Source organism: Podarcis liolepis (assembly GCF_965112155.1).
Source record: "Podarcis liolepis genome assembly, chromosome: 12".
NCBI lineage: Eukaryota > Metazoa > Chordata > Lepidosauria > Squamata > Lacertidae > Podarcis > Podarcis liolepis.
The window spans coordinates 26680635-26696228 of NC_139563.1; the positions used below are offsets into that span (position 1 = coordinate 26680635).

General features: G+C 45.2%; 1 protein-coding gene across 2 annotated transcripts in view; it reads left to right on the forward strand.

Moving 5' to 3' along the window:
• The first annotated feature begins 356 nt into the window (after nucleotides 1–356).
• CDK14 (cyclin dependent kinase 14) overlaps nucleotides 357–15594 on the forward strand; it is a 225947-nt gene continuing 210709 nt past the window's right edge. Inside the window, exons 1-2 of one of the 2 annotated variants that reach the window (XM_083467689.1) lie at nucleotides 357–1491; nucleotides 11060–11091. In XM_083467689.1, coding sequence (XP_083323815.1) covers nucleotides 1392–1491; nucleotides 11060–11091 — 132 coding nt within the window. In that variant the 5' untranslated portion in view covers nucleotides 357–1391. The remainder of the gene's footprint in view (nucleotides 1492–11059; nucleotides 11092–15594) is intronic. The other variant, XM_083467690.1, reaches the window with a different exon arrangement.

The window sequence follows — 15594 nt, forward strand, 5'->3', positions numbered from 1 at the left end:
TCTGAAAAGCGAGCAGGACTTTTTGCAGAGTGACATGCCAGTTTTGGCAGAAGTTGCTGGTGCAAAAGGCCAGCCCCCACAAACTGACAGCGCTTGCCGGACCACCCATCTGCTTATATACTTCACCCTACTTTTCACCCCTGAACATACCATAAAAGCCTAATTAAATCTGTTGGGTACTTGAGCATCCTTTCCCAACCTTGTTGTTGGACTACAACTCCTATCATCCATAGCCAGCAGTGGTCAGGGACGATGGGAGTCGTAGTACATCTGGGGACCCAAAGTTGGGAGAGCCTGTCCTAGAGAGCATCCTTACCAACTCCCATCAGCCCCAGCTAGCACAGGCAGGGATGGTAGGAGTTGCCGTCGAAAACATCTGGGAGGGGACCAAGTCAAAGAAGGCGGTACTGTCTCGCCAAATTTGGCGGGGCTTCTCTTGAGAGTAAACTTGCTTAAGGCTTGCGCTGTGCGGGGGGGGGGGGGCGTTTTGACTCCATGAGGCCGCCAAGTTTCCCGCGCGCAGTTTCCTCGGGAGCAAAAGTTCCCGCCTTATATATCCAGTGAGCCTCGCGCAAAGAACGGGGCTGGTTCCGGGCCTGACGACTCAGAGAGAGCGAGAGAAGAAAAGAAAAGAAAAGGAGCCCAATTGCATTGTGAGGGAAAGAAAGAGAATTGAACGCTGGCGAGGGAGAGGAAGAAAACTCCCCGACGAGCCGGCGTCCCTCGCCCGGGCCAATGAGCGGCGCGCGGAGCGGGGAGCGTGGGCGGGGCGCGGGCGGCCTCCGCCTCCAGGGGAGAGAGCGAGGGCGGCCGGGAGGGAGAGAGTTGTTCTTCGGGCCGCGGCTGGAGGAGCAGCAGCTGCTCGGCTGAGGGGCGGCAGCAGCAGCCTCCCTTTTTCTGGCCGCAGCCCCTGACAGGGCTTTGCTCCTCCTCGGCGCCTTACTCCTTGCCTCCCTCCTGCTTTTCTCTCTTACCCTCCCCATTCCTGGGGTCTCTTTCTTCCCCGCAGATATAACCCCCCCGCCCTCGCCTCCTTTCTCCACCCCTCATTGTCTCGGGGAGCGCGTTGCCCAATTCCTCGAAGGGGCGGGCGGGAGAAACTTGGCTATGGGTGAGGACGGCGAAGTAGCGGCGGCCCCGGCGCTTGCTGCGTCTCGGGGCACCTCCGCGTAAAAAGAGCGAGAGGGCGCAGCGCTTCCCCTGCTCAGCCGGACGGAGCGGGGCTTTCCCTGGGGCGCGTTGTGCGCGTGCAGAGCAGCACCGGCAAGCCGCCTCCTTTCGGGCTGAGGTTGCCTCTTCTTGCCCCGCTCCCTGGCGGGCGCTGGGTGACTTTCTCGCCGCCCCCTTCTCCTCCTCCTCCTCTTCTTTCTGCGCTCTCCCAGCGGAGCCAGATGTGCGACCTGCTCGACTCGCAGCCGCCGCCCGCCGAGAAGAAGCTCAGCAGGATGAAAAAGTTGCGGCGAACTTTGTCGGAGAGTTTCGGCCGAATCGGTGGGTGAGAGCGAGCGAGTTAAGCCGGGGGCTGTCGGTGGATTAGGCTCGCTCAGCTGCGCGTAGGGCGTCTATCATCATTTTTGCGAGCCTTCCTGGCTGCGAGGGGCGGCATTGCTTACGTCAACATTTTCCTTTTTTTTAAGGGAAATTCTCTTATTCCGAATAGGATTCCTCGGAAGAAAAGGGAAAAGTTGACAGCTATGCTTATGCCTCGCTTGCTCCTCCTTGGGTGCCCTTGCCCCGCGAGGAAGCGTTGGGGGGGGGGAGAGCTCTTATTCTGGGTCGCTTTATGCGGATGAAGTCCTCTTTTTCTCTTTTGACGCCCCTCCCGCTTTCAGTTTTTTCTGCAACATCTGGTCGAATACGCAGAAGTTGCTGCTAGATCGGATTCATCCCCCCCGTCCCCAAACCCAGATAACTCTCTCAACTAGAAGTGATTCCTAATTCAATGTACTTGGGCTAACAGCCCTAAAATTTATTTATTTTTAAAGACGTCGAGTATTAATGCTTGACACATAACAAAACTTTACTCTGTGTTGAGTATATTTTACATCATAGGTTCGATGTTCGTGTATTGGAGATAATTTAAGATTAGTTATTCCTTTGCAAACCTGAACTAAGTCCTCTTTCGTTTAGTCAAGAGTGGTTAAAAGGTGGTGCCCCTAATTCCTCCCCTTCACAAAAGTGCATTGAAAGTGGAGTAGTGATTTTTAATTCTATGCTAATTACTGACTGTGCTGGACTTGGGAGTAAGAAGTTCCTCTGTATTAACTGGACCCATTCATTCAAATAGCCTTTAGTTATGGATTTGAGTGTTATGCTTTGGGAGGGGGGGGGATGAATAGGATCTCGTATGTGTGCCTGATGAACCACTTAATGCACTGCATCAGCTTTTGCCAACCTGGTGCCCTCCAGATGTTTTGGCCTGCGACTCCCATCAATCCTAGCATGGCAGCTGAGCCTGATGGGAGTTGTAAATCCAAAACATTTGGAGGACTTCAGGTCTAGTGCAGGTTGTGTTACACGTGCCTGAGGTTTGCACTGGAAAAAAATGTGAATGAGATGAATGTGTCTCATAGTAGCATACATTCACTGTTGCTTTGATTGACTGCAGCTGTCAAGTGCATATAATCATGGCAAACATGGATTTGATGTATGAGATGACCCAGTTAGAACATGCCCATTATGTTGTAGAAATAGTCAGAGTAATGTGGGTCCGAATGGTTTATAACTTGAAACTACTGATATTGGGTGGACCTTTCAGAGGCACCCTCCTCTCCTATTATGAGAAGGAATGAGTCACAAATGTAAGCTAATCATCCCCCAAAGATGAAGGTAACAAAGTGTGCAATGAATGAGCAGCAGTATTTGGAAATTATTTTGAGGGGTAACCTCTTTTGTGGCCGAGTGTGTGTGTGTGCGCTCCTACATATCCACTATTAATATTGTTGTTATAGCAAAAGGAACCTCTCTATTTTATTAGGCCCTGTTCTGTAATTAAAAACCAAAGTGGGACATGCAATGCCACTTAATTACCTAGTTTCTGCTGGTGGAGTATAAATAAGTGGGAGCTTAGTTTTCCAGATGGCTTAGCTGTAAGGGAGGCCGTTGTTGGAACTGTCAGGTTCTGGTCCAACTTACGGATGCAAAGTTATTTCCTTTTACTTTAAATCTTTGCTTAATACTGTTATGAATCTACAGTGCTGCTGGCTTGCTGACTCACAAAGGACTTGCAGGCTGACACACCATTGCGAGAGCCACACATATTTTAATTTCTGTTCTTGCATCTCCCAGCCAGATTGCCAGTTGGAAGTGACATAGGAATAGAAAAACGATGCCCTGTCTTCTAAACTATTCCATTCGTTTCTGTTATCTTACATCTTGTGACCACTGTTTTCCTTCACTCAGCCCCGCCTGCCACAGAGTTCTTAGTCATTTTTTCAGTATTTCTTGCTTTGTCCTGAATATCCTTTCTAGAGTAGAGAGTGTGATCGTGTGGACAAAGGGAGGGGGGGTAAGGCTCTATGCTTGTGCAAGACACTTTACAGCCCTGTCTTGAACAATTCCAAGAACTCTCCCTACGTGCGTTTACTTGGGGTGAAGTCCCATTAATTCTCAAAGTGTGTACTGTATAGGATTGCAGCACAAACCCTCAAATTCTGAGCACATCTCTCTGAGAAAATTCCCCTGAACTCGGTGGGTGCTTGCTTCCAAGTCAGCTTAGGAGATGGGAGCCTCAGGCCTTAGGGAGCACCCTGTCTACAGCCGTACACTCCTTAGCAGTCCTGCATTGTTCCCTTCTTCAGTGCTTTTGCCAGGGTTCAGTGTGAGGCTGATAATGCCTCTTGCTTCCTGGGATGTGGACAACAGAGACAAGGCTGTGTGTGTGTGTGTGTGTGTGTGTGTGTGTGTAAAAACCAGCCTGTTAGAATTTTAATTCATTGCCTCTGACAACTACTGCCCCATTGGCTGCCTAGAAAGGAATGCAGCCTGCAGGCTGAAAAAGGGCTGGCCACCTCTGTTCTGAACCCGCCATCCTCATTACTTATGGCTTTACTTTATTGTTTAAAAAACCAAACTGGATAACTTAACAGGGCGATCATCTGAGAAAGTTTGCTCTGAAAAAGAGACACGCCCACTTCAGTGTGCCGTCAGCCTGATAGGGAAGCATCTGGGGTCATTCAGCAGTGTCAGAAATTAAATGTAATAAATGGGGAAGGGCTGTAGGCAGGGGTGGATTTAGGGCTGTGCAAGTGGTGTGCATGCACTGGGCGCTCAGTCTGTGCACTGGGTTTGGGAAGGAGGTATGAGGCTCTGATAGGGTCCCAGAGTCCTTCCTCTTTCCCAGAGCCTATGTAGTGCTTTCCAAGCTTTGAGAAGGAGGTAGGAAGGTTTTAAAGGTAAAGGGACCCCTGACCATTAGGTTCAGTCATGACCGACTCTGGGGTTGCGGCGCTCATCTCGCTTAATTGGCCGAGGGAGCCGGCGTACAGCTTCCGGGTCATGTGGCAAGCATGACTAAGCCGCTTCTGGCAAACCAGAGCAGTGCACGGAAACGCCGTTTACCTTCCCGCCGGAGCGGTACCTATTTATCTACTTGCACTTTGACGTGCTTTCGAACTGCTAAGTTGGCAAGAGCAGGGACCGAGCAACGGGAGCTCACCCCGTCGCGGTGATTCGAACCACAGAGTCCTAGGCTCTGTGGTTTAACCCACAACGCCACCCGCGTCCCCCATGGAAGGTTTTAGGACCCTATTAAGAGCCTCACACCTCCTTCCCAAAATCAGAGGGGTCTAGAGGAAATGGAAACTGTTGCTTTAGTTGTTGTTGTTTTTGATGCACTTTTAAAAAATAAGTTGGGGTAAACAAACAGGAAGGGTGTTTCTTGGTTTCAGGTGAGATGACTACTGATAGCTTTTGAGAAATCCCAGTCTATCATTTTCTACACGCTCCTCCTACTTATATTTATATTAAAGTATTTACTTGCTGCCCACATCCATATTTCTGATGTCACTAAATAGTTCTGGGGTTTGGGGTTTTGTTTTGTTTTTTTGGCTGCCCGCCTTCTTGCCTGAAATGAAACCCTAGTTACAGCTTCTTTAGGCATAGGCTAACATTTTCCTGTAAAATTGTTTCCACTTTGCCCTATTGGCAAATGCTGAACTTAAAAAAAGTATGTCTTGACAGTATAAGTGGTTTCCTAGTCATTGCAAGCAGCAGTGACTTAGAAAAGGGGTGTAAAAGGATGTCTGATAGAAATATGCATTAAACTTCTGTTGGGATTACTTGGTGTGTATGTAATTCCTTCAAATTAAGGTAAAATATAAGCCAAACTCGCATTACCTGACCACTCTGAATGCTTAAAATATTACCTTGTTTGGGATGGCACAAGGACTTGAGACCCCTTTGTTGAAGCTACAAAGTTAGATTAGCCATAGCAAGGAAGGATTTATTTTTTAATTATTATTTTTTTTGGTAGAGGGTGAATAATGCTCTTTGAGATAACAATCTTCATCTGAGGCTTTTTGCAGATCTGGCACAAAACAGATAATTTGGATCCTGTTTTTCTCTCTGTGTTTGGCAAGTTAGCTTTCACACATTCCCAGTATCCCTTGCTGTTCTGCGGCTTGCTATCCACACTCTGGGGAGACCTTGAAAAGATTGTGTCTAGGCTGCATTTTTCTGTTCCTCCCCAATCACTTCTCCCTCCTTCAGTGATAGCCATTCAGAATGTCAGGGCAGGAGGGCCAACAGAGCAAAGCCAAGCCCAGTGACAGGCAGAGCTAACTATTTCTGATTTTGCTTCTATCCTCTTCTCCAAAGGCAACACAGGGGTTGACAGCCAGTTTAGCCACCTGAACTGGTTGTTAGTAAGAAGGCAGGAAGGGAGACTTGTGGAGCAATGCTCTTTTTGCTCTAATGGACCAGACACCACTGTCTTCCCTCCTCTGCCTTTTCCCATTCTGGACATATGTTCAAATATTTCTGAACCTGAGTACATATACATATATTTTCTGGGAAGAGTGCAGGAGAAAATATTTATCAACCTTATCCAGCTAGTTACTATGTTTCACAATGGGCAAGAAGGAAAAGCTTGTGGATTTTTTGGGAGAGTTTAGAAAGCAATATCAATTTTCTTTTTTGTTGTTTTGCTTTTAATGCGGTCTTGTGTAAAGCAGCAGCAGCTGTTGCTGCTGCTGCTGCTAATGATGATACACACACATATAAAAGCCAAATGTAAGTGCAGTGGTTATAGTCTCCCAGGTAATCCCCCACATTTGCTTTGTGGTGTCCTTGAGCAAATAACTTCTCCAAACTGGGCACGAGGCAGTCAGTGGTATTGCATTTATTTGGTTCGGTGCTACCCAGAAACAAAAACTTCAGGGCTGTGCTTGGGTGAGGAGATAGCGGAGATAGGGTTTGGTGACAAGCAACCCACTGAAACGGTAGACTGTTGACCCCACAAAATGTGCTCATGTCTGTAGGATTGACTGGATATGTACAATGGCTATATTTACTTGTCAGATTTTCCACGGTAAGAGGAAATTCCAATTAGGCCCACATGTGGACATGAGCAATGCTAGTTTCAGGATAAACTCCTGCCTAGATTCCAATACAGTGGTCCCTCGGGTTACATACGCTTCAGGTTACAGACTCTACTAACCCATAAATAGTGCTTCAGGTTAAGAACTTTGCTTCAGGATGAGAACAGAAATTATGCTCCGGTGGTGCGGCAGCAGCAGGAGGCCCCATTAGCTAAAGTGGTGCTTCAGGTTAAGAACAGTTTCAGGTTAAGTATGGACCTCTGGAACGAATTAAGTACTTAACCCGAGGTACCACTGTATCTTGTGTTAGAATCCCTGATTTGTAGCAGTTCCTTAATTCTGAAGGGTTTGAGGCTATTTCTTGAATGTATTTGGTGCACCTATCCAGATGGATGATTTGGTTACACCTGTCCTTAAATTTGTTTTAGGTGCTTTATTGCTAAGCATTTGAGAACCAGAAACCCTTGTGGATCTACTGCAAATCATCTAGCAATCTGCTAGTAGGTTCTGATCTACCTTCTGCTCACCCCTTTCTGCAGTTCTTAATCGCTTGATTGCATGAGCGCACTGGAAATAAAAGTAGGCTGTAACTCTTAAGTTGTGACCACTGCATTGTGTTTAGGAGTGAGGTCCATTCATTAATTATAAGAAGTTGAGAAGAGTGCAGGCCTTGTAGGCCAGTGCTGTATCCTGTTTCCCACATTGGCCTAGCCAGAGATCCCCAAGAAGCCACAGGCAAGACCTAAAGGCAATAGCCCTCTCAGGCTGTAGCTAGTATTTATTGCCTTTAATCCTGGAAATGCCATTTATCTGTCATGGCTAATAGCCATAGATTGGCCTGTTCTGCCTTTCTAAAGCCAGTGACCGATGGCTATTGCCCTATCTTGTTCCAGTGACTTCCGTAAACGAATTGTGAATTGTGCCTGTCTGTCACCGGAATATTATTCCTGATTCAGTTTCGTTGGTGGCTAGCCTACAGTTCTAATATTCCTGGATAATGAAAGGAAAAAAAATATTTAAAAAAGCAACACTATTCCCTCCCTCCCTAGTTATCTTTTTTTCTCAAGTAGAGATAGGCAGCCTGTGGCTTTTGAGGCATAAGTGGCCTTGGGGGTAATTTCTTGCATTCCTTTGCTTAGTTTGCAAAGGTGGAAAATGCATTGTTAGCAGGGAGGATATAAAAATGGGATTAGGAATGGGAGACAAAGGCAGAAAAATGCAGAGAGAACAAAACTCACTTTTGTCTCTGGTTCTTACCCTCTACTAGTACGATCCCTCCATATTCTGAGGAAATGCAGCTCATGAAAGGTTGCCCCAGGCACACTATAGACACCAAGGCTGCAATCCTAATTCCTGGCAGTAAGTGCCCTCAAGTGCCATTGGACTTCTGCGTAGATCTGGTTAGGATCTCACTGTAAAGGCACCCAACCACATCACTGGTTGTTTTCAGAAGTGACTCTTCTGAAAGCTTGAACATCACTTTCTTGGGCTCCTAACAAAACCCATGGAAGCTGTTTTAAGAGCATTCTGAGTAACTGCCCTACGTAAATTCTAAATATTTCAGAGACCAAATGGAATTAATTGCAGACTTCACATTCTGCTTGCACTGGGAAATTTAAGCATTTTAGGATTTGATCCAACTTTTGTGCCAGTTTGTGTCACAATCTACTTAAATACAAGCCTGTCTTCAAGGAATTCGGAGCAGCTTGTGCATAGTTCTCAGGTACGTAGTTTCCACCCAGCAATTTACAAGGCTAAACCTGCTTGGTTTCGTTAGCAGAATTGCATCACATGTTATTGGACTGGGATACTTTGCTACGTTTGCAAGGAGGTCACATTTTAAGGATGATGATATTTGGCATGGTCTTGCCTGGTGTTTGAGGGCTGATGTTCAAAATCACCCAGTGATTAAAAATTCCACTTCGCCGGGTGGGTAGTGAACACATGGTAGGTAGTGTGATTGCCCCTTCTGCATGGTTGTGCTAGGATGGAGATGTGCGGTCGTGCTTAGTAGCATTAATGCAGAAGGATAGACAGCTGCTAGAGACAGACAACACTTATGAACTTGCTAATATTTTTTAGATCTTCTTCAGAGGCCCTGGTCTGGCTTCTGTCTCCTTCAAAGTTTAGCTGGGTGGCAATCGGGTGCAGGGCCTCTTCTGTGGTAGCTCTTGTCTCTCCAGAGGGCTTGCTCCTCTGCATTTTAGGAGCTGGTTGAAGCCCATCTAACTGCAGTGCTATTGCTGCTGTTTTTTAATGCAGCTTTATGTTTGTTTACTTCTCTTAAGACTGCGAGTTGTCCTGGGTGCATATGTGGAGAGGCAACATGTAAATGTTTTGAATAAATGCACCCTAAAGGCTTAAGTGTGTACATAAAAATATTTGTGTTTAAGGAACTCTTTATCTTTTGTTATGTGTGTTAAAGATCATGCATTTTGGTAGGAAGCTGGGGTGAGAGGTGAGCCAAGAGTGCAGGAGTTAGTTTAAAACTCAAGAATTTGGCTAGAAGTTTAATCAGCAAGGTGGTAACAGCTATCTTGTAAAAGCTGAGCATTTTTCTTTTGTATGCTAGTAACTTTGTTTGCTGCCATCTAATTCAGCTGCTGCAAGTTAGATGCTGAGCTACAGCTGTTCTCAATTTCTCTCCTGTTTCACTCCCGTTGTCTGGGTGTTTAAACATAAGGTGATTTTCTCACTCCTTGGTGATAAGAGTCTCTAAGCTGCCTTTCTGTGGAAAAAGCGATAATGTATAGCTTGAACTGCAGTAAAAAGATGCATATTGATGATTTTATTGTTAAACTGTGAGCAGAATTGTCCATTTGGTCTAATGTTTTAGCTACCTAGCTGCAAGTGCTAGTTATCATACTACTTCTACTAAAATTTGTCAATGTTAAGTTTGTAGATAGTCACAGATGCCTTTTTAGCTATACTTTTGACATTTTTTTAAACCAGAAATTTTAAAGTTAGGGTGGGCCATCCTTTACCTGCCGAGGTGGAAGGAGCAAAGCAAAGCAATGTGCTCATGCATGCATGACTCCACATACCCCCCCCCCCCGTTGCACCTCATACCTGGGACCTGGAAATGAATCCTCCATATGTAGTCATCTTCTGTGGAATGTTCCTTCAGCCACAACATAATCTAGTGATCTTCATCTGACAGCAGATGCATCTGGTGGCTTTCCATTTACAGGGCACTACCACAGAAAAGGCCCTGCCTCTGGTCGCCTGAAGTCCAACATTCTATAATGCCTCAAAGTCCTTATCCCTGATATAAGTTAATGGGTATATTCATATAGATCAGGCATGGCCAAACTTGGCCCTCCAGCTGTTTTGGGACTACAATTCCCATCATCCCTGACCACTGGTCCTGTTAGCTAGGGATGATGGGAGTTGTAGTTCCCAAACTGCTGGAGGGCCAAGTTTGGCCATGCCTGAAGATGAAGGCAGGCTTTCACCTATCCATTAGGCAGCTACCCATTCTTCTTCCCTGTTACTAATTTTGAACCATTTATGAGTGGGCCATAAATATGGTTGTAACTTAGACTTCACCATCTTGGTGTCCTCCATATGTTTTGGGCTTCAGCTCTCATCAGCCCTAGGCCATCTCCTCTGCATTTTAGTTGCCCAACTCCATGTGGATAGAAAGAGATTGAGATAAGTTATGGGGAAGTGTGGCAATACATTAAGCAAGGTATGTTATATAAGTAAACAATGGATGGCAAGGCGTTCACAATAGGCTTATTGAACAATCAACTTCTGGCATTTCACTTGCAAGCTCCCATAGGTGTGCTTGAATGAAAGCAGAAACATGCAGATTCAGGTCCTACTAAGCTAGAGGAGACAACTGAATGTTGTATTATAACTTATTAAAGGATTTTTTTTAATGCTTGCCATGCAGTTCTACTAACCTATGAACATTTTAATTTTTTGAGTAAAGGAGCCAGTGTGGTGTAGTGGTTAAAAGTGGTAGTCTCGTAATCTGGGGAACCGGGTTCGCGTCTCTGCTCCTCCACATGCAGCTGCTGGGTGACCTTGGGCTAGTCACACTTCTCTGAAGTCTCTCAGCCCCACTCACCTCACAGAGTGTTTGTTGTGGGGGAGGAAGGGAAAGGAGAATGTTAGCTGCTTTGAGACTCCTTAAGGGGAGTGAAAGGCGGGATATCAAATCCAAACTCCTCTTCTTCTTATGCAAGTAAATATTCAATAAATACAACAGGGGCAGGCAGCCCTTTCTTGTCAAGGGCTCCGTTCCTTTAGAGGTGATCTGTTGTGAGGTACAAACAGGCAGTGGCAGGGGCTGGAGACAAAAGTGGGCAGAACCTTCTCTTTCTTTCTGTCCTTCTTTCTTCTATTTCCTATTATGCCTTGCTCCCTATATGAAACAGGGCCTGTAGATCAGAGGTTGCCTACTTGTGAAATGCAGATAAATATTTCCTCTAATTTTGCCCCGTCCCTGGCTCTTTGCTACTGATTGAAATACAGTGCAGATAACCAGTTTTCTTTTCTTTCTTTTTTTGCAGCCTTGAAGAAAGATGACAACGGCTTTGATGAGGTAGGTGAAATATTTCAGGCTGTTTTATTTTACTACTGAAAGTTGCAGTCGTTTACTTCACTATCTTTCATTTCCCTTCTCTTCAGATGTAGTTTTTGACAAAAGACACTGAGATGAGTACTGAATTCCAAACAGGATGGAGCTTATGTTTATATATTTTGCCTTCAAATGAGAAAAGCCTAGTCCAGGCTTTGCTAAACTGTGTGGCCTCCAGGCCTGTTGGATTCTTGCTAACATCAACTGCAGCCAGCTGATGAGAGCTTCAGTCCAAAGTACCTAGGGCTTACCTGTTTGGCCAAGGTTAGCCTAGTGGTTCTTGTTGAAAACTAACATGAGAGAGATGCATATATATATATATATCCATCTCCATCTCCAATTTCTCCATGTTTATTTATTTACAACATTTTCATGCTACCTATCAACGAAGTCCTCGGGTGGTTTACAGAAGTTATGAATTGGTAAAATACAGAACCGCATTCAAATAACATCAGGACAAATGTAATTTATATTCCAAACCTTGCTGTTCCGCTGCTAAACTTCCCGAGGAGAGATCTTTCGGAGTTTACCTCACTTGCCAGTACAAGTGAGGTTGCCAAAAGATAGTTGCATATGGGTAGAGTGTCCCAAGTATTTCCTTTCGATTATGCATTTGTTTGGATCATCTGTTCATATGCCTGGTCTTGTATCCTCCTTTTATGAAAACGAGCAGGGATTCTTAATTTACAAATCTATATGTTTTGCTGTGAGATCCATTTTTGTCACATTTATATCTTGCCTTTCCTCTGAGGAGCTGAAGGCAACACACATGGTTCCTCCCCCTCCATTTTTTACTCACAACAACCCTGTGAGGCAGAGAGGAGAAAGAGAGAGAGAGACTGGCACAAGACCAACCTGTGACCATTGTAGCCTGGTAGGAATTTGAACCCACATCTTTCCAGCTACAGTGGTACCTCAGGTTAAGTACTTAATTTGTTCCGGAGGTCCGTACTTAACCTGAAACCTGAAGCACCACTTTAGCTAATGGGACCTCCTGCTGCCGCCGTGCCGCTGGAGCCTGATTTCTGTTCTTATCCTGAAGCAAAGTTCTTAACCTGAAGCACTATTTCTGGGTTAGCGGAGTGTGTAACCTGAAGCGTATGTAACCTGAAGCGTATGTAACCCAAGGTACCACTGTATAGCCAAACTCTCTAACCCCACTAAAGAGAGAGAATACTATTCATGGGGAAAGACTTATGTTGTGAACCGCCCTGAGATCTACGGGTTTGGAGCAGTATACCAATTTAATAATTTATTTATTTTTTAAATGCCAACACATGCCTCTGGTGCTTAAAAGCTTACATGGCTGCCCATATATGACCTGGCCAGGCTCAGTATTCATTTACAAGGCCCTTAATAACATAAGTCCAGGATATATTGAGGACCAAATGATCCCTTATATCACTGCCCAATCACTGAGTTCCTTGGGGCAGTCTTGGATGCATAAATCGTAACAACTAGAAGCTATGCATAAAATGCTGTGAGCCCAAGACTGTGCGACTCCCTCTCAACTGAGATCAGACAGGTGCAGTTCTTGCTGAACTTGAGGTGCCATGACACAGGCTTTTATAAAAATATTATTCTAGCAGGCATAGTAAGGTTGCATTCGTGTGTGTGTGTGTGTGTGTGTGTGTGTTTTATGATTATTTTGCTGTTTTATACTGTATGGTTTGTTTTATGTACACTGCTTAGAAATGCTAACTATTAAGTGGTATATGAATGCCCTAATTACTTAATGAAGTAAAAAAACCAGAAGTCCAGTCCAAAATGAGCAGATGAAACTTGGTGCTGGTTGGCAAGGAGAACTTTCAGTTGACTGGTACTGTTGGTTTGGAGAATGCCTCCATTTATCAGTTGATATTTCTTCTCCAGAAGAAACTGCACAGCAAGGCTCAAGACTGCTGTTGGTGAATCTGATAACTTGACCTCCTCAAAAATCTGGTCCTACAGGGCGTTGAACCCTTTCACTTTTCCTAATGTTGTTCCTGATGAAATGGTTGGTGGCCAGTGGATAATGGGTCCCAAGACTAGGTTTGCAGAACTGTAAGAATCGTTTTAGGCAAGGCAATCTTGACTCTGTATGATTCAGGACTTTAAAATTTGAGCACCTGAGCTTTGAGAGTGATGGAAAGTGAAAGTACGTGGGCATGGGTGATGTGAATGTGAAATACAAAGAAATGGAGTATGGTACTCTGGAAATGAAATGTACTCAAAGATTAGGAAGTAATTGAGTCTCTTGCTCGCTGAGCTTGTGGGTCTGGACATGTAGCTGCTTCCCAGAAAGCACCAGAAATGGTATCTGAGCACAAGCACTATAATTGTTATGTTAAAAGCCTGGCTCATAAATCCTACAAATAAGCTTGTATCATACTGTTCTTTTTTATTGTATTAAAACACTTTCTCTCTCTCTCTCTCTCTCTCTCTCCACTGTTTGCATTGTTTCCCTTCTTTCGAGGAGACTAGATAATTTCAAACAAAACTGACAGGATGTTAGAATTACTTAAAATTTCACAATACAGGAAGAAAATATTAAAACACTTCATCAACTTCTTGTCTCAGACGAAATCTTATATTTTGAAATAAACGAAAGGTTTCGGAATCTTTTTGTGATTTTTATTTTTATTTTTAAGAATGCACTTGATACATTTAGTAGATTCTTTCTTACGCACGCGTTGCCAGAGTCTGTAATGCTAACTGTGTAAATAAGAGCTTCTAAAAGCTCTGTTGCTCCTACAAGTGAAGTGGAAGATAATGAGAGGAAGGAAGTGCTTTAGGTGATATTTAACCTCTGTCCTCTCTCACGAAAGCCTCTTAATTTGTTCATGATTGTATATGGGCAGGGGTGTGGAACCTTGGACTGCGACACCAATTCAGTCTCCCATAGTTCTGTTTGGCCCTTGGCATTCTCCCCAGGTCACCCCTGTCACTCACCCTCCTCTGCATCCTCCTCCGTGTTCTTTTGCATGTCTGGAACATGTTCTTGGACTGTGATTGGGCCTTTCAACTTGCCTGGATGTGAATATATGTGCAGGGGCAGGGATGTAGACATCTCTGGCCTCTGCATGGTTGGAATACAGCCTATTGTCCAAGGGTAAGTTGCCCACTATGGGACGCGGATGGCGCTGTGGGTTAAACCACAGAGCCTAGGACTTGTCAATCAGAAGGTCGGCGGTTCGAATCCCCGCAACGGGGTGAGCTCCCGTTGCTCGGTCCCTGCTCCTGCCAACCTAGCAGTTCGAAAGCACGTCAAAGTGCAAGTAGATAAATAGGTACCGCTCCATTGGGAAGGTAAACGGCATTTCCGTGTGCTACTCTGGTTCGCCAGAAGCGGCTTAGTCATGCTGGCCACATGACCCGGAAGCTGTCAGTGGACAAACACCGGCTCCCTCGGCCAATAAAGCGAGATGAGTGCCACAACCCCAGAGTCAGTCACGACTGGACCTAATGGTCAGGGGTACTTTTACCTTTTTAAGGTGCCCAATCATTTCTGCACCTGGACCCACTTACCCCTGGCATACTGTCCCTGACAGGTTGCCTACGAGGGAATGCAGCCCTTGGATTGAAAAAGGGTTTTCCATCTCTGACATCTGTTATTCATTTAATGATAGTAGTAATTCACTCCCCCAAAGTGCTTTTGCGTGTTCAAGGGGCTTCGCATGGATTATTTTAGCAATCCTAGTAAAGTGTGAGGTGGGGGTTCGCCTTGGGCCCATTTTGTGGAATTTTGAGGAAGACCGAGGCTGAAAGAAATAGTCACTTGGTCCAGGTCACCTAGTAAGTTCATTGTTAAGGTGAGATTTGAACTGGCTCTTGCTGCTCCATTCACCTCTTGCGCCATCATGATATTCTGCCAGTGCGTTGGCGTCTGTTTTTGTATTTCAATGGTGTGGGTTCAGGGCATACGGGTTATGTAAGATTGGCGGCCTTGTGCCCTGTGGAAGCTGTGTAGGGTTGCTGGATCGTGCTGCGGATGATTTCAATCTGCATAGCTGTGGGTTGTCTGAGAAACTGCTTAAGGTAAGTGCCAACTCTTGATAGATTATTTGGCTAAAATGGAGTGGACTGTGTGTAGAGCATAATTACTTCTCTGCTTTCTTGACATCTTCCTTTCTTGCTAATGGGTTGTATTGGAGTGGAATCTCAAACAGCTGCTTTGAATGGGGCATGCATTACAGGCTAAGGGAGGGCAAATTATGTCCCCATCTTCCCTGCCGCCCATCAACAATAAAGCAGGCAAGACACTAAATTAAAAGTTTTTATCTGCCAGGAGATTCTGGGAACTGTCTTTTACTTATTCTGTTCCATCTCAGGTTTATTTTGCTTTGTTTTCAAAGTGGGGTCAGGAGAACCAGTTGCAGAGATTGGCTGACCTTTGTGATGGGGGGCGGCAGCGAAATAGCTGATCTCTTAACCTCTTCAGTGGAAGGCAAGATGGGCAGCAATGAACTTTTTTGCTGTTTCTTTGCT